Genomic DNA, 19,599 nt, shown 5'->3' with positions numbered 1-19,599 from the left:
TGCACCTTCCACCCTAAAAGCAGAGCCCCACTTTAGCAAATAGTTAGAAATCAAGATCAGAAAAATGAATAAACTATTGTGATGGGATACTATTTTGCTATAAGAAACAATGTTACATGCTCTCAGAAAAAACCTGGAAGTACTTTTGTGAATTGATGTAAAATGAAATGAGTAAAACCAGGAGAGAATTGTACATAGTAACAGATAGTAACAGAAATGTTGTAGAATAAACAACTGTGAATGACTTAGCTATTGTGATACAACAAGACAGGACAACTTTGAAGGACTTATGACAAATACTATCCATCCTTTGAAAAAAGAACTAATAGAGTCTGAATACAGATAGAAACATTTTTTCACTTCATTTTTTTTATCTGTGCTTTTTTTTTTACAGTGTGACTAACATGTAAATAAAAATTAAAAATAAAAATTTAAAAAATAAAAAAAGAAAGAACGTCAAATTTGGAAGCAGCCAGCTGGCCAGTTTAACTTGAATGTGAAATGCATGAAGTAGATTATTATAAAATAGGGTTGAAAAGGGCAATTGGAACCTGACTGTGGAGATGTTTAAAGAGGATTAGAGGATTAATTTATCTTTACTAGAGAAGCAGTAGAGAGCAGTTAAAGATTTTTGAATAGGAGAGCAATCTGATCAGATGCGAAGCTCAGGAAAATTATTTTGGCAAGAAGATCTTTGTTGATGGAAAGAGTTGAGGAAGCCTCTGAGATTATAGACCATGGGCACACAAAAAAATGATGCTGCTTATAACTGCTGAAATAGTTAAGTCTGAAAAATGATAAGTTTAATGGGGGAGATAAAAGAAACACAAAAAATCTATATCACAAGATAATACTTGGTAAATGCTTTGGAGAAGTCCAAAGTCACATGCTGTATGAGAGTGTAGGAGAAAGGGTTGTTAGCTTCCATGGTTATCAGAAAAATCTTATGAGTATGAAGAATTAACTTTTCATATTAGCATTTCATATCATCAAAGGATTGTGAGTTTTACATCTTGGAACTACTTTAGAGATCCAGGTCTTTGAAGACAAAAAATTGTTGAAAAATCAGGCAGAGAGGTTTTATTCTTGGTATTCAGCAGGGAGCTATTGAAGGATTTTGACCAAAGAAGTGACTTGACTAAATGTTTATAAAGGAAAGAATAATCTGATAAATATTAGAGAATAGAATAGAAAAAGAGGATCAAGAATCTTTGTTGTCATTGAGCCATTTCAATTGTGTCTGATTTGGGATTTTCTTAGCAAAGATACTAGAGGATTTTCCATTTCCTTTTTCAGCTCATTTTATAGAAAGAGAAATGGAAGCAAATAATATTAAGTGATTTTTCCCTGCATTCATACAACTGGGACATGTCTGAGACTGAATTTGAACTCAAAGGTCCTCCTGAGCTCTGGCTTAGCACTCTATCCACCACACCACCTAGTTACCCAGCTAAGTATCTTAAGTTTTGATTAAGGAGACAATTAAAATATTCTACAAAGTTAATAAGGAAGCACCAAACAAAGATGGTGATGGCAACAGAGGAGAAGGCACAGACTTGGTGTATGTTGTGGAGAAGAGAGAATTCATAGGACAGAATAATTTATTATGAGAGATGAGGAAGAGTAAAATAGAAGAATCAGGACTCGAGGAATAAACACTAGATTTTTAAACTCTTTAGCATTTTTGCATCCTTGGAATTCACTTATGTGATTTTTGACTTTGCCCACTAAATAGTGCAATATCTTCCATGTGACAGAAATAGTCAATAATTGTTGAGTTGAATTTAATATTTCTTATTTTGATCCTTTGACAATTTTATTATTGCTTCTAAAATTGCCTAAGGAATCTTGGAAATGGGCCACTTTTTCTTTTATGGTTTGTATTCATCCTTTCATAGTGACTTATTATTATAATATTTTATGATTATAGAACATGTTATATATCTTTTCACTCGAGCTAGGAAGTAAGAAGATCTTGGCTCAAATCTAGACTAGCTATGGGATCCTGACTCAATTGTTTAAGGTCTCAGTGCTCTAGGCCATTCTCTGAAAAAGTGCTGATCTACATTGGTAGAGGGACCTTCCTCCTCTTACTGTCTATTCCAGTGAAACATATGCCTAGTCCTTCTCGTTATCCTTAGTAGATATCACACAATAAATGCCACTTTTGCAGCATATCAAATATTAGCCTGGTTTTGCAAAGGAGGAAACTGAGATCTAAGCTGCCTGATCTCATTTGTTATCTTACTACATCACAAGCATCATCCTGGACCTCAGAATTTTACAGTAAACATTTTCATGACTTGTCTATTATAGAAAATTTAGATGGCAGAAGAATCATAAAAAGCTAGTCTATTCCAAGATTTTTAGGCAGTTTTAGAGCCAGTACTAACAAGAATGTCAAAAGATGAGAATAAGAAATATTAAATTTAATTCAACAATTATTGATTATTTCTGTTATGTGCAAGACACTTCACTGTGTTAGTCATACAAAGTTATAAAAATTTAAGAATCATTTCCTATATTCAATTACTCTGCCTTTTAAAGCCTTCCTTGAAAACATCTCCTTTCTTTCCAATTTTTAAAATAATACTCAATTCCACTGGATATAGCTGGTGCCTATCTCAGAATGAGTGTGATTTATTATTTCTTAGCTCTCTGGGATAAGCATACTAGCTTGTATATAGGGTCCTAGGATCCTAGATTTAGGGCTATAAGAGACTTTAGAGATTTTGGACTCATTTTATCGATGAGGAAGCTGAATCTTAGAGTGGTTCAGCGTGCCCAAGATCACACCAGTAATAAATAAATATATAAAACCCAGTAAATACATAACTAGTACTCTTTCCACTGTACCTCACTGCTTCCCATCCTTCCATTCATCTCTCCATTTAACAATTTTATTTTTTAAAAACTTGATTTTTGTCCTTGCATTTCAGCAAAGGGGCTCTGAGTTTGTGGGCAGAAATATTTGTGTTTGATTTAGAGCACATTAGGTTGGCAAGTGTACAGTGAACTCTGCTGACATTTCTCCAGTTTTACTTGACTCCATCCTAACCTAAATTGTGATGAAGCTTCAGTGATATTACCATTGGAGGCATAGGGACTGACCACAGTTTCTAGATGGGTGTTTCACAGATGAAAGACTGTGGCAGAACAGCTGTCTCAGCTCCATGGCCCAGTGGCAATAGAAATTCCCCTTTTTATCCTGTTGCCAAAGTCTGGGCTACTCCTCCTTCTAATTTCCCCCAGGACCCCATCCTCAAAAGGGCATCCTCTGATGAATACTCACTCAAAACAACTTAAAATTGCTTTGTCTTGGAAATGTTGTTGAATCTTGATTCATTTCTTTAGGATTGTAATTTGCTTTTTTCACTTCCTTTTGGGGTAATAAGTATTATCCCCATTTTACAACTGAGGAAACTGAAACCCAGAGTAAAGAATTGAACCCAGACTGACCCTGGTCTTTTGCCCTACTACATTACAAGCATCATCCTGGATCTCAGAATTCTACACAACATTTTCACAGCATGCCTATTTTAGGAAAGTGGAGTCAGAACCCTGATTAGTACCCATTTATATCTGTATGCAGTAAATGGGGGGAAAAGTGCAGAGGGAGAGGCTTTTATCGTCCTGTTGGTTTCCCTAAAAGTAATTTTAGGAACTTCTGAGGGTTATGTGCTTGCTTGAAGGCACAAGAAAGTATAAAATCATAGAATTTAGAGTTGGAATGACTTTTGAAGTCTAAGTGAGGGGGGGAAAGTTTTAAAATGTTTTAACATGTAATTGGGGAATAATAAAATATTATATATGTTTATGTTATATATATATATATATATATATATATATATATAAAAAGAAGTCTAAGTGATCAACCAGTCCCATTCCTTTCATTTTTCTTATAATTAAAGCAAAGTGTGGAGAGAGTGAGAGGCAGCAGGATGGAATGGAAAAGCTTGGACCCTGATGTCCTGATAATTGGGATCTATCACTTTAAGTGTGTGATCATTTGTCCTAAGTCTTGTATTGTTCAACCTTAAAATGGAAATGATAATACCTGGATACTTGTACTGTCTTCTTCACAAAGTTCTTGGGATTGAAGCATTTTGTAATTCTTAAAGAATTAATTTCATAAATGTGTTTCTCTTATTGATTTGGTACCCATGGCCTCATAGACAGGAAGAGGAGAATCTGGGATCTCTAATAACAAATTCAGGGTTCTTTCCATGACCGTAGACTGAGTGTGTGTGTGTGTGTGTGTGTGTGTATGTGAGAGAGAGAGAGAGAGAGAGAGAGAGAGAGAGAGAGAGAGAATATTTGCTTTATTTGAGTATTAGCCTTCTTAAAGCGTGAGGCCCCATAAATTTCCAAATGTGGTAACATCATACCTGTTCTCAGGATACTTGAGTTCATATCCTGACTCAGCACCTAGCTGATCCCATGTGACCACGGGCATGATGATAACAAAAGCAAATTTCATTTGTAGAACCACTTTATGTACTATGGTCATTTAAGTTCCACAAAAATAGTGTGGGGGAAGCAATTCAGATATCATTATTCCCATTTTATGGATGAACAAATAGCCTTAAAGGACTGAACTAAGTTTTTTTCAGGCTTGCCTAGTCAGTATGTGACAGGTCTTTGCCTTTGAAATTTGTCCTCTCTATATCATAATGCCTCTCATCTCTAATAGTGAGTGCTCATGAAATACCTTGATTAATTTAAGGACTTAATGTCATGTCAAAAAGCCTTCCTTCCTCCCTTCTCCACCATTTCCTTCTCTATCTGCTCTTCTCCTTCCTCATCTTCCTCCTTCTTGCTCTCTTTCATTTCTTCTTCCTATTCCTTTTTTCTTAGACAGGTACTTGACTCACAAGAGGACTGTCAAAGAAGGTATTGGATTAGTTTTTATACCATGAGGCAAAATTATCTTTCAATGATGCTTTGGGAAAGGTTGATGGATTAGGGAGATTTAGAACTCTCCTAACCATGTCATTCATCAGTTTAGACATTTGCATATTCAGTTAAAAGCTACCTTGCCTCTAAAAAGGGAGACTAAAATAGACCAAAAGAAAAAAAAATGTACTTGGATTGTAGAAATGTTCTTTGGAAGAGAGACCTGTACTTTTCAGAAAGTTCGTGTTTTCATTTCAGACCCAAAGTCATACATCTACCATGCTGATTGTACAGAGTCAGAGGCAAGTGCTGAGAGAGCATTTCAAAAATTGAGACCCAGTTCATTTCCAAAATGGATTCCATCTGTGTTGATTTTGGCTGTTCATATCCTCCCACCCAACTCTATGAAGCAGCCGGTGCACCAAAGGGGGCTCATCCAGACAAGCACCATTTGGGTTTCATTTCCTTTTTCTTCTGCTCCTTCCCACCTCAACGTATGCAGAATAACAGTCTTAAAAGAAGAATATTTCTGACATTTATCTAGGTAGTGAGAGAATAAGGTGTTGCGCAAAAACTGCCATCCAAAAAGACCTGGATTCAAGGAAAAGACAAGGAGGGAAAGAGAAACTGCTTGAAAAGCAGCTAGTCACAGAACTGGATCTGGAGTTGAAAGGGACCTAAGTAGCTAACTTATACCTGAACAGTCATTCCTTCTGTCTCTCTCCCCCCACTCCCACCCTCTTCCCATACCTATGAAATGATCATTCAAATTTTGCTTGAAACCCTCTGTGAAGGAGGAGTTGCTTACCTCCCAAGACAATCTCTTCTACTTCTGTATAACTCAAACTGTTAGGAAGTTTTCTATTACATTAAGCCTAAATTTGTTTCTCTGCCACTTTTGGAGGTTGCTTTATTTTTAAAATAAATTTTATTGATAGTTTATTTTTACATTGCCAACATTTCTCCCAATTTCCTTCTACCTCCTCTTTCCCAGAGAGCCAGTGTATATCAGAAATATTTTTCAAGAAAAAGAGGAAGAAGAGAAAAACATCAGTAAAGCTTTATGAATAGAGAAAAATTATACAAATCTGTACAGTTGCAGCACTTCTATAGAGCTCCTCTCCCTGCAAAGGAGGGAAGTGGGGATCATGTCTTTTCATACTTCTTATTCTTTGTAATTCTGTTATATTCATTTTTTTGTGGTGTTCTTTCCATTTATATTATTGTAGTTGTCGTATGTATATTATTTTCTGTATCAGATCCTGTCATTTTTTTCTCTGCTTCTCTGCATTTGTCATAATCTTCAATTCCATTCAAGCACTGTTTGTGAAGCCATTCCTCGACTGATGGAGAACTCCTATATTTCTATTTCTTTACCATCACAGAAAGTGCTGCTCCATATATTTTGGTGGATGCCACAACTTTTTTCTAATTTTTATCAATGTCTTCCTTGGAATATATATGTAGTATTAGATTCTTTAACCTCTAGCCATTACTTGTGTTTTTTCTCTCAGGTAATTTAATCAAATTTAACCTTATCATAGGAAAACTATTTTACCTTTCACATCTCATCTTCTCTAGATCAACATGCCCAATTCTTTCAACCGATTCTCAAATAACATGATCACAAGGCCATTTTTGATCCTGGTCATTCTCCTGTGAGTGGTATCTAGTTATTCAAAGACCTTTCTGAAATTAGGGGCTTGGAACTGAACCCAATGCTCTAGATTTAGTTTGACCAGAGTGTAGTATTCATCCTCCTGATTCTTCTATTAATGCAGCCCAGAATTATTTTAGTTTTTTTGGATTGCTTTATCATACTTTTGACTCATGTGGAACTCACAGCCCATTGAAACCTCTGGATCCTTTGCAAATGAATCATTTTCTAATCTCACTTAGTCCAAAATCTCATCTGATCTCACCTAATTCATCACTTGCTCATGTTTTTGTTTTTTGAGGAGTGAGTGAGACCAAATTTGAACTCAGATCCTCCTGAATCCAGGGGCTCTATTCACCATACTACCTGGCTGCCCCTCATCTTGCACTTGTGAAGTTAATGTCTTGAACTCAACTGTGAAATTTTACATTTTACCTCAGTGGCCATATTTATATCTCTATTGTATATTATTCAATTTGGCACAATCTAACCTAAAGATCTTTTTACTTCCCAGTTTTGCAAACCAGCATAATAGCTATCCCTCCCAGCCTTGTGAAATATATAAACTTTTAAAAATATAGTAATCTTTGCTTGTGACCAATTCAATGACAAAAATACCAAATAACAGAGGGCACTGCATCCCTGGGTCACTCAGTCAGAATCCTTCCTCCCATGTTGATAAGGAGCCATCTATGACCGCTTTTGGTTCTACACCTAACCAAATCCTAATTTGCTTAGCTTGAGTACTATTTAGGTTACATCTTTCTACTTCGTCGACAAGAATGGCTTGGGATCTTGGAATGCTTTATCATCTAGGCAAAGGATGATGAAATATCCCTTCTTGATCGGGATATGGGAGGCAATTGTGGAACAGTCATTTCTGATTTGTTCCCCAATCTTAATGACTGCTTTCATGCCTCTCCCCTAGAAATTATTCTGTGTGCATATATTTTGAATTTCCTCATAACTATCCATGTTCTATCCATCTCTATAAAATGTATGCTCCTTGAGGATAAGTAGTTTCAATCTTTTCTTTTTTCCTTTTTATCTTTAGTGCCAAGTATAAAGCTCAGCATGTAATAGACCTTTAATAAATGATTGTTGAGTGAATGAAAAGGAGGGTTTTAAAACCACAAACATCATTTTGAGATTAAAGAAAAGGATCCACTAACCACTACTAGTAGAAAAATTTCTTAAGAAACTTGCTTCTTCTTAGAACACATGTTAACCTTAAAAGAGGTCACCATAAAGTAATAGTTTTTTTTTTTTTTAAGCAGAACACATTTGATCTCCATTTTAACATTATCTTGACATTTAAAAAAAATCTGTCAGTTAAAAGAAAGATAATTTAGTAATTTGTGCTTTGTCATTTTTTTCCATTCTGTCTGGATTTAAGGAAAGGCAAAGGTCAGGCTTTTCTTGCAAAACCCCACTCCAAACTAAAACTCTTTATTTTTCTTTTAGTGATTAAGAACCTTATGGTCAAATTCAAGTTTTTTTAAGAATAAATATTATTGATTTTTGCTTCATGTGCTAAACCAAGGAAAACACATTAATGATAAATTCAAGCATAATGTTCAGCTGGTGAATACAGATGGGTTCATGTTTAAGATTACAGAAGAAAATGGAAAGGGAAGATCAGAGGTGAAAGGGACCACAAAACAATATCATCATAATGATTATAATGATGTGATAGATTATAATGCTTGGTAGTTTCTAATTTCTAATTTGAAGCCCTGAATTTAAATTTAAATTTAAATTTTAGCACTGCCATTTATGGCCTTTATCTTTTAGTCTTTCTTTCCTTACCCATTAAATGGGAACAATAATAGCTCTAACATTCTACCTTTAAAATTTTGTTGTGAGTATCAAATCAGATAAAGCAGTGCCTTTCAGATCACCTTAATTAGCCACCTAATTATATTATAAATATCTTGGGATCATAAAATCTTGGCATTAGGAGAAAAACAAGACGACACTTTCCCATTCAGAAGAATGATGATCCAATCAATCTGTAACCTCACGTCATAGACATTTTACAAGCTTATTGGTTACAAATCAAATCCTCTTTCTTCAACATTTACCAGATACTGAAGAGCTGTCAGCAAAGTTACTACATTCAAATAGGCTCTGTGTCTCATTTATCTTTTTCTCTTCCTATAGCAGAGTATATTAAAGGCAATTGGCCATCATTATAGATAACTAATTGGTGCAATATGTTATGCACTAGTCAGGAATACTTGAAGTCAAATCTGATCTGAAACACTAGACACTTAATCATTGGCTACCTCAATTTACTCATCTGTAAAATGGGGATAATAATATCATCTACCTCTCAGTGTTGTTTTGGGTTTAAATGAATTAATGTTTGGAAAGTGGGTTGCCAACTTAAGCGCTCTCTCTCTCTCTCTCTCTCTCTCTGTATATATATAATTTTTTTTTGGACTGAGGCATTTGGGGTTAAGTGAGGAAGTGTTAAGTGTCTCAGGTCCTCCTGACTTCAGGGCTGATGTTTTATCCACTGCACCACCTAGCTGCCTATAAGCACTATGTTAATGCTAGTTTTTTTTCTCATCATTATTTGTATGAATTCTAATTATATGACTAGCTATTTATATGAACAATGAGGCTATTTCACTTCCTAAAATTGTGAAAACTTATTCTTCTTCATTAATTGATTTAGAGATTAATTCTGGCTTATTGGAAAGAGTATTAGTTTTGGAATCACGAGACATGGGTTATAATCCCAGCTATGGTCCATTCTTAGCCTCTATTTGCCCGAATTTCCTTGGCTGTAATGTGAAAATAATAATAGCACCTAATTTCCAGGGTTGTTGTGAGAATCAAATGAGATATTAATTCTAAATGATTGTAAAGCACAGTATCTGGTACATAAGAAGTATTAAATAAATATTAGCTGGGAAGGTAAGTATCACAGTGCAGAGAACACTGGGCCGGGAGTCAGGAAGTCATCTTCCTGGTTCAAATCAGGACTCAAAACACTTATTAGCTGTGTGACCTTGGTCAAGTCACTTAATCCTGTTTGTCTCAATTCCCTCATCTGTAAAAATGATCTGGAGAAGGAAATGGCAACACTCCCAGTATCTTTGCCAAGAAAATCTCAAATGAAATCATGAAGAGTCAAACATGACTGGAAATGACTGAACAACAAGAACAAAACTGTTAGCTGCTATTATTGTCTTATTATTATGCTATATGACATTTGGCACCTTGATTTTTGGGGGCCTCAGTTTTTGCATCTGTTAAAAGGAGATAAATGGAAGGCAAGTAGCAATTAGAATTGGAGAAAAATATCAGAAATAATGTTCCACAGTTGTCTCCCATTTTTAGATTAAGGAGGCATGTTTCATTACTTCTGCCTCCCTTATGAGGGAATTATGTAATAAGCCCTAAAATGCTATGAAAATGAATATCACTTGAACCTTATGACTTTCCTGTTGTATAAACAAGACTATTTAATAGGTGACCTGCCTCCAATAGAGGCCTGCCCAATGCTGACCATAGTGTATCCTGAACCACTTTGGACTTCATATTTGAGGGAGATGTGGAGGGCCTGGAGCTAGGCCAGAGGAGAAAAATATGATGATTAAAGGATTGGGAAAGGGGCCCTGTGAGCAGAGTCCAAAGGAATTGGAGTTCTGCACTGCCTGGGGAATAGGAAACCAGGGTGGAAGAGAGATTGCTGTCTTTAAATATAGGAAAAAAAATCTCATGCAGATGTTAGACACAGAGTTATCACTTCTCTGACTGAGGACGGACTTCCAGTGGGGGGAAGGTGGGCCATCATAAGGGAATTTTTTGTGAATTCAGTGTCTCAGGAGAGATTTTTGGAGGAGGAGATAGTGGTATCTCTATTTTTGGAATTTTAATGAAAAACAGATAATTATTTTTAAACTACCTGTCCCCCATGAGGTCGTTCTGGGGGTGTGATCTGAGGAAAACCAACAAGAGCCTGCAATATCTGTGTGGCTACTGCTCTTGTCTGGATAAGCAGTCTTAGAGTGGTAGGAGGAATATATTTATCATTCTCTAAGCAGTTCCCAGTGAATCTCTTGGCCTCTCACCTTTGTCTTGTCTCCCTTTGAAGTTTGCTGGGATGCAACTGGATTGTTCCTGACAGTGCCATCCAGTCACCTACTTTATTCTGTAACCAGCACTTCATTGTTCTTAGAGAAGCAAGAGATCCATTATTGTAGTAAGGATCATTTGGGGCCAGAAAATCTGGATTCAACTTCTGACTTTATCACTTTTTATCCATGTGACCATGACATGGGCCAAATATCTTCCTGCTTTGAACCTCATTTCTTCAAATGAGGGATTTGAACTAGATGGTCTTGGTAAAGGTTTATTTCTAACATATATAGAGAACTGATTTATAAGAACTCAAATTTATAAGAATACAAGCCATTCCTCAATTAAGAAATGATCAAAGGATATGAACAGTCAATTTTCAGATAAATTAATGAAAGCTATCTATTGTCATGTAAAAATGCTCTAAATCATTATTGATTAGAAATGCAAATTAAAACAACTTTGAGATATCACCTTGCACTTATCAGATTGGACAAAATGACAGAAAAAGAAAATTATAAATGTTGGAGGGGATGTGGGAAACTGGAACGCTAATGCATTATTGGTGGAGTTGTGAACTGATCCAACCATTTTGGAATGCATCTTGGAACTATGCTAAAAAGAGCTATCAAACTGTGTATACCCTTTGATCCATAAATAACACCACTGGATCTGTATCCCAAGGAGATCATAAAAAAGGGAAAAGGATCAACATAAACTATATGATCTTATCCTTTCAATTCAGTGACCTTTAAAATTAACTTCTAATTCTGGGAGCCTGCATTATGAATTGTAAACAGGTGGTTGATTTTTTATTGTTGTTATTTTAATATATCAAATCTTTGTAATATAAGATTAATAGGAAGGTAGAGAACACCAGAAAGCTCATGAATTTAATAAATCTTTCATATTCAAGTCAAAAAGTATTAAGTATTTGCTATGTACCACACACATTGATAACTTCTGAGGAGGCAAATAAAAACAATAACAAAAAAAAATAATCAAACAAATAAACAAAAAACCCTCAACCAATAGCAGTCCTAAGAGTTCTTAAGAAGCAGTTAATGAATTAGCAGAATATTATCAAGGTAGGCAGGAGGGATGAACTTTATCACTGCCAATGCCTTGATGAATATTGAATTCCATTGACATGATTGATTTACGAGTGGATTTTATAGTGATCTCTGACTCTGTTTTTATCCTTTAGCCACCAGACAGTGGACCTCCACCATTACCAACATCTTCTCTCCCAGAAGGCTACTATGAAGAAGCTGTACCACTGAGTCCTGGAAAAGCTCCTGAGTATATCACTTCAAGTGAGTAACATTGCCCTGGAAGAAGCAGGGAGTTTTAAGAAGGAACTGGGATTTGTTTGTCGCCTTATCTGTAAAATAAAAATGATAGACTAGGAGAAATCACTGATGTTCCTTGTAACATAAAATAGTATGATCTCAGATTATGCCTTAAAATTCATATGGGTGATGTTATTAGAGAAGTTCACAGCAGAAAAAATTATGGGAAACTTTCCAACAGAGCTATCCCAACAGAAGTGTTTTTAGGGAGGTACTGAATTACCTCTTGCTAGGGGTCGTTGAGCAGAGGATAGATGATATAGAAGGATTCTTGGTCTGGTAAAGAAAACCTTCTAAACTTAGACAATTTTTGTGATTCGGCAACAAGAAGACTATTTGATGATCAATTCTGATAGACATAGCTCTCTTTAACAATGAGATGATTCAAACCACTTCCAATTGTTCAATGACAAAGAGAACCATCTATACCCAGAGAAAGGACTGTGGGGACTGAGTGTGGACTACTGCATAGTATATTCACTCTTTCTGTTGTTGTTCACTTGCTTTTTGTTTTTTTCCTCAGGTTTTTTTTCTTTCCTTCTTGATCTGATTTTTCTTGTTCAGCAACATAACTGTATAAATATGTATAAATATATTGGATTTAACATATTTTAACATATTAAACATGAATTGGACTACCTGCCATCTAGGGGAGGGAGTGGGGGGAAGGAGAGGAAAATATAGAATAGATTGTTTTGCAAGGGTCAGTGTTGAAAATTACCCATGCATATGTTTTACAAACAAAAAAAAAAACTTTAATAAAGAAAGAAAAGAAAAAAAAATTTTATGATTCTGAGAAAGCTAAATTGGAGATTCTAAGCTAAGGTCTGAGATTTGGTTCAGTTCAACAAATGTTATTTAAAATTATATGTGTGCTTCCAGCAAATATTAGGGTCATAGATTTTAATCTGCAAGAAAATTTTGAGTTCATTTAGTGCTATACTCTCACTTGACAGAGTAGGCAACTGAGGCTTGGGTAGCTAGGTGATACAAAAGATAGAGCACTGGGCTTGGAATCAGGAAAACTCATCTTCCTGAGTTCAAATCAGGCTTCAGCTACTTACTCAGATCTGGACACGTCTTTACTTAATGTTTGCCTCAGTTTCTTTATCTGTACAATGAACTGAAGAAGGAAATAGCAAAGTATTCTAGTATCTTTACCAAGAAATGGGGTCATGAATAGTTGGACATTACTGAAACAATTGAATAATAACAACTGAGACTCAAGATAGGCAGTAAATTGAAAAGCCAGGTCCTTTCATTCCAAATCTAATGGGCTTTCCATACCACCACACTATATAAGGCATTGTGGTAAAAGACAGTATGTTATAACAGAAAATGTACTGGACATGAGTCATTAGACCTCAGTATAAACTGCCCCTGCTACTTAAAAGCCACATGAATATGGACAAATAACTTAACCTTTTAAGTATTATTTTTGTCTTCTATAAAATGTAGAAAGTTATATCTTTATTGTTTGTCTCATAGAACTTTTGGGAAACACTTTGTAAACTTAAAAATGCTTTGTAAATGAATTATTTTTAATAGTGTTATTGTTATTCACCCTAAGTACTTTGGGAGATATAAAAAAATAAGTAAGATGGAGGTAATATCCCCCAGGAACTTGGTATTGTATTATGTGTGTGGTGTCCAGCTATACCTTTTCGCATCTTCTATTTGTACAGTTGATATTTTTGAGCCCCAGTATCATCAGAATCTATTTACTTATTTATTTTTTTGGCGAGGCAATTGGGGTTAAGTTATTTGCTCAAGGTCACACAACTAGTATGTGTCAAATGTCTGAAACTGGATTTGAACTTAGGTCCTCCTGACTCTAGGATTAGCATTCTATCTACTGCACCACTTAGCTGCCCCAGAATTTGCAGTTATAATTGCTCAGAACTGAAGGAGACCTCAGGATATGTAGTCTGATGTCACTTTTTACATGGAAGGAAACTGAGAACCAAACAGGCAAGTGACTTTTCAGATGTCATTGAGATAATAAGAATCAGAAAGAGGATTTGAATTTGCAGTCTCTGATTATGGAATAGGTAGATTTTTTTTTTTTTTAACTCTACTGCTCTTCCTCCTCATCACACACACAACTGACTTAAATTCATTAATTGTTAGGCCAACAATTCATTTTCAGACTGATTTCAACATCCTTTAAGAAATTGAAGCAATAACACAAGTCTTTTAAAAATTAAACTGGAATTTATATTTTCTCCTAATTTAAACTGCTTTCTGCCTATTAATTCAAATAAAGGTTCCTTTTAAAAGTAAATTACACCGTAATGAATGAATATCTATTTATCTTTCTTTGATATGTGTCAGGTGATTACAGTGCTATTTTCAATCACCTTTACTGGTGACTTCTTCACATTGCTTTATTATTATGACTACTTTTATTCATTATCACATTAATAATAGTAATTGACACTTGTGTAACATTGTGGAGTTGAAAGAATGCAAATAACCTATGAGGCATGTGTTCTGGTATTGTTTCTACATTTTACAGATGAAAAAAATGAGAGTTCAGAGAGATCAGATATGTTGTGTTGCTCTCATGTGTTGGAGAATCGATCAGTAGAATTGTTCTTGGCAGGTCTTACTCTGGATTGAAAATAAAACAACGACAAGTTGAACATGAAGTGGAATAACTTAGCATTCTGATTCCATGTCTCACAGATGCCATGGGGACATCTATACCAAAGCAGTAACATTGATAAGATAGTTTCCCCTATTGCTATCTAATAACTCTCAGCAGGCTCTTTTAGTCAACACACATCTTTTCATTTCACATGAAAAGTCTAACAGACTAAATAAGGCTCCAAATCTTTCAGAACAAGCATTCTCCTGGAGTTCATTGATCTGTGATCAATAATCTCTGATGGCGTTTCAGTTTTTGCATGAGTTGTGGCAGCCTCCCATTGTTGGATTCCATTGAAATGGAAGTAGATTGTTAAGATAGCCCCCAACAGGCTTAATGGCAGGTTCTTACATAAGAAGTACACATGAAAGATGGATTATCTCTTTCTCTCTTTCCTTCTTCCTTCTCAGAGAACCACCCCTCATAAAAAGGACTTAAATTTTTTTTAAGCTTTTTATTTTCAAAACATATGCACAGATAATTTTTCAACATTGACCCATGGATAACCTTGTGTTCCAAATTTTCCCTTTCTTCCCCCAAACTGCTCCCCTAGATGGTAAGCTGTCCAATATATGTTATACATGTTAAAATGTGGTAAGTCCATTATATGTAAACATATACATTTATCTTGCTGCACAAGAAAAATCAGATCAAAAAGGAAAGAAAATGAATAAGAAAACAAAATACAAGCAAACAACAACAAAAAGAGTAAGAATGCTATGTTGTGATCTACACTCAGTTCCCACTCTCTCTGGGTGTAGATGGCTCCCTCTGCACAAAATACACTTTTCATAACTGTTTACTGAATTGTGTCATTTTCAGAATCATAAGGAAATAAAAAATTTAAATCTTATTCTATGCTATGTTAAAAATGAATGTACATGTATAACCTATATCAGATTGCTTGCTAGCATAGGGAGGGAGGACATGAGGGAAGAAAAAAAAAATTGTAATTTATGAAAAGTGTATTTTGTGCAGAGCACTGTGGTAGACGTGTAAAGTCATAGTCTGACAGAGAAATAGTTTTAAATATTAATTACTAGTTATAATATAGTTTTAGATATTGGATACATTCTAAACAAAGTTTTCAAAAAGGTTTAAGGAAAAAGGACATTACTGATAGGAAGTAGTTGGGAAATCAGGATGTATTGGTATCATCTATTGATAAATTTCCTTTTTTCATTCATTCTGTTTCATTAAGAAAGGATTAAAAATTCTGCTTTGGAAAAAAAAAATTCAGTTCATCTCTTATTACCATGAGATGTTTAAAAATATATTATCCATATCTGGTTTTAAATAACTAATTATTCCACCAAATTCCTTCACAATACTTCATCATATTCTGGAGGGGACTATGGGTTCTTAAAAGATAAACTAGTAGAGTGAATCTCTGGTCCATTTCCCCTTCCTCCCTTCCCCCATACTAGATGGTTTTTGATGATAGATATTATGCAAGACTATTTCTGCCATTCAAGGACCAGTCTAGCTAGTTAACCAGAAAAGCCAAGAGGAATAATTTTTAACTTTAAAAAATTCTATTTACTATCTATTTTAACACAGATCCATGTTGATAGGAAGAATTACTTTCACTGTTTAAGTGATTGATAGAATTCTTCCTTGTTGCATTAAAATATTAAGTTAATTAAAGTATGGTTTGAAATGCATGACTCAGGTTCAATTCCATTTCATGCAGCTTTTTTTCTCCTTGTTGGCAAACTGAGCTTTGTGCAAAGTCTGTTGCTTAGTGTTTGAATCATTCAGCAGTAGCCCATGAGAGGAGGTGACAGTCTTCCAAAGAGCTATTACGCATTTTTGTTTGATTCATTGAAATGAATATTGCAGCTAGTCGTCAATGTGAGTAGCCCAACCTGTCACATCCTGTTCCTCTGATTGAGACCATGCCAGTGACCAATTTGCTTCAGGCTAATTCCAGAGGAAATACATCATTGGAGTTAAATGCCCCAGTGATTAATCCAGTCACCAGGGATTCACTCCATGGGGTCTCAATTCATCCTATGCATTTGAAAAATCTCTTCTAGCCTGTGGCACCCAGAACTTGCCTTCCATCCCATGAAGAATAATAGGCATGGATCGGCTTTGTTCTGATTGATGACCTAAATCAGTCATGGATTATATTTCCTTTTTCATTTTTCTCAAGCTTAGAATTGCTTTTATAGGTTTCTTGATTTATATTTCCTTAAAGTTAATTTTACATTTCATCTTGGCTTTGACTGTATGAGCAGGTCTTTGTTTTTAGATTTTGTTAGTGTTCAGGATGTCATAAGTCTCTTGGGAAGTTGGTGTTTAAATACATCACTAAGTGCCATTTTGACTGACTCTTTCTTTTGTGCTGGATAATTTGCATCAGTTTAATTTCACATTTGCTTATTGAATATCTCTTTTGTGTGAGGCACCATACTGGGCGTTGTGGATTTTAAAGATTAAAAAGACACATAGTCCTTCGTATGTAGTCCAGACAACTCAGAGGAGACGAATCAAATAATCAAGGACTGCCATTCTAAGAGGATTTGTTCTGTTGGTCTCTATAGGACAGAACAAGGAGCAATAAGTGGGAATTACAACTCAGTTTCAACCTGATGGCAGGAAAAACTTTTTCTACAAGAGCTGTCTAAAAGTGGATTAGGCCTTTGTGGGTTATTGGTTCCTCATGGGATGAATATGGTAGAATTAGAAGAAATCTTTGTTGAGTTCAACAGTCTTATTTTACAGTTGAGGAGATAGGTGTCCAAATGGTTGCAATTCTGGGCAATTTCCTCTTTACAAGACTATTTTCTCATTTTGAAAACAGTAAGAAACCTGTGGCTTGAACTGAAAAAGAATCTGGCTCAGCAAAAGGAAATGACTTTGTCAGGGTCATACCAAATAGTAAATAATAGAGGAAATTTTTAACTCAGATCTTTTGACTTAAAATCTTATTCTCTTTCTTTCTTAAAATATGTTTTTATTGATAGTTTTGGTTTTTTCCAAACTATTAAATTAAACTGTAAAATAATTGGAGAAGGAAATGGCAAACCACGCCAATATTTTTGCCAAGAAAATCCCAAATGAGGTCTTAGAGAATCAAACATGATTGAAATTACTGAATAATAGCAACAACAAGCTATGAAATTCCTTTGTAGACTTGCTGACATCCTCCCATTCTTTCAAGGTCAAGTTCCAAATGCTACTCCTTCTGTGAAACCTTCCTTGATGTCCCCATTTGCCTCTTACTGGAACTCATAATCTTATGTTTTTGTATTCTCATAGATCTGAGAAGTAGTTGAGCTAAAAGGTTCCCTTTCTTTGAAGACCTTTAAACAGAATTTGATGATTATTTGTTAGGGATATTGTAAAGTAAATGGGTAACTTCTCAGGTTGGACTAGATCAGGGATTCCTCATCTTTTGCATCACAGTCTCCTATGTCAGTCTAGTGGAAGCTGTTGATTCCTTCTTGGAATAATGTTTTTAAATGGATAAAATAAATATAGAGGGCAAAGAGAACTGGTTATTTAAAATACAATTGTCTAAATATATATGTATTTTTAGAACCTCATGAAGACAAAGACTCAGGGATAAAAACTTAAGGACAGGGGCAACTAGATGCTGGTGCAGTGAATAGACCACCAGCCCCGAAATCAGGAGAATCTGCATTCAAATGTGTCCTCAGACACTTAATATTTACTATCCGTATGACCCTGGGCACGTCACATAACCTTAATTACCTTGCCAAAAAAACAAAACAAAACAAAAAAACCCCAAAAACCTGAAACTTAAAAGAAGAAGAATTCAGGGACTACATAACCTAGAAGGATACGCCACTGTATAGTGGAAGAAACACTGGCATGTATGACCTTGGACAAATTACTAAGTCTAATTTCTGTCATTCATTTCTCTTTTCTTTTCTTTTCTTTTCTTTTCTTTTCTTTTCTTTTCTTTTCTTTTCTTTCCTTCCTTCCTTCCTTCCTTCCTTCTTTCCTTCCTTCCTTCCTTCCTTCCTTCCTTCCTTCCTTCCTTCCTTCCTTCCTTCCTTCCTTCCTTCCTTCCTTCCTTTCTTTCTTTTTTTGCTGTGGCAATTAGATTTAAGTAACTTACCCAAAATCACACACCTAGGAAGTATTAAATGTCTGAGATCAGAACTCAGATCCTTCAGGGCCGGTGCTCTATCCACTGTATGACTTAGCTGTATCCCATCATTCATAAAATTGAAGGAGTTGGACTCCATGATATTTGAGAGTCCCTTCCAGTTCTGAGCTTTGTGATCCTATGAATTTCAAAGGTCTTTTTCAACTCTGGAATTCACAAATATGTTACTGCTACCATATGAAAATATAGAATCAGTAGAGTGAAAATATGATATTAATTCATAGAAAATTAAAAGATCATTTCTAGCTGGAGAGGAGTGAAGGCTATCTTTAAGGTTGAGGTGAAATTTGATATGTTTTAAAGGGTAGAAAGGAATCAGATAATTATATGATATCTTGTTTTAAATGCTCTATACCTCTGTTTCCTTATTTGAAAAATAAAGAGCTTAGACTAGATGAGGGCTCAGGTTGCTTCTCTCTCTAAATCATCAGTTCATTTTATAAGCATTATCATATCTGATCCTCATAGTAGTCTTGTACTGCATTCCCATTTGGAGACTCATATAGATGATGTGATTGGCCTAAGCCATATCTGTCACATAGCTAATAAGAGGCAAGAGCAGGACTCATAACACTGTTAAGCTACTAAATCCAACTTATTTTATAGATGAAGAAATTAATTGTCATTAAGATCAAGAGCTGAAGAGATTGTAAGGGTACAAGAGAAAGAGAAGGAAATTCTTTTCCCTTGATGTCTTGACATAGAAGGAGGTCATTTAGGATTTGAATCTAGATCTTTTTGATCCCAATTTTTTTTTTTAATAGATCATGACTTTTTTTTTTGGGGGGGGAGAGGGTGACCTCATCAC

At 35.2% G+C, this 19,599-nt stretch overlaps 1 protein-coding gene across 4 annotated transcripts in view; it reads left to right on the top strand.

The window, feature by feature from the left end:
• Positions 1-19,599, top strand: part of AFAP1 (actin filament associated protein 1) — a 222,814-nt gene that overhangs the window by 87,531 nt on the left and 115,684 nt on the right. For all 4 annotated transcript variants that reach the window (XM_003773408.3, XM_031941769.1, XM_031941768.1 and 1 more), the window contains one exon: positions 11,853-11,961. In XM_003773408.3, the coding sequence (XP_003773456.1) occupies positions 11,853-11,961 (109 nt within the window). The remainder of the gene's footprint in view (positions 1-11,852; positions 11,962-19,599) is intronic.

The sequence above is a fragment of the Sarcophilus harrisii genome, chromosome 6 (genome assembly GCF_902635505.1).
Source record: "Sarcophilus harrisii chromosome 6, mSarHar1.11, whole genome shotgun sequence".
In the NCBI taxonomy this organism is placed as follows: Eukaryota; Metazoa; Chordata; class Mammalia; order Dasyuromorphia; family Dasyuridae; genus Sarcophilus; species Sarcophilus harrisii.
This window is presented reverse-complemented; position numbering and strand designations above follow the sequence as displayed.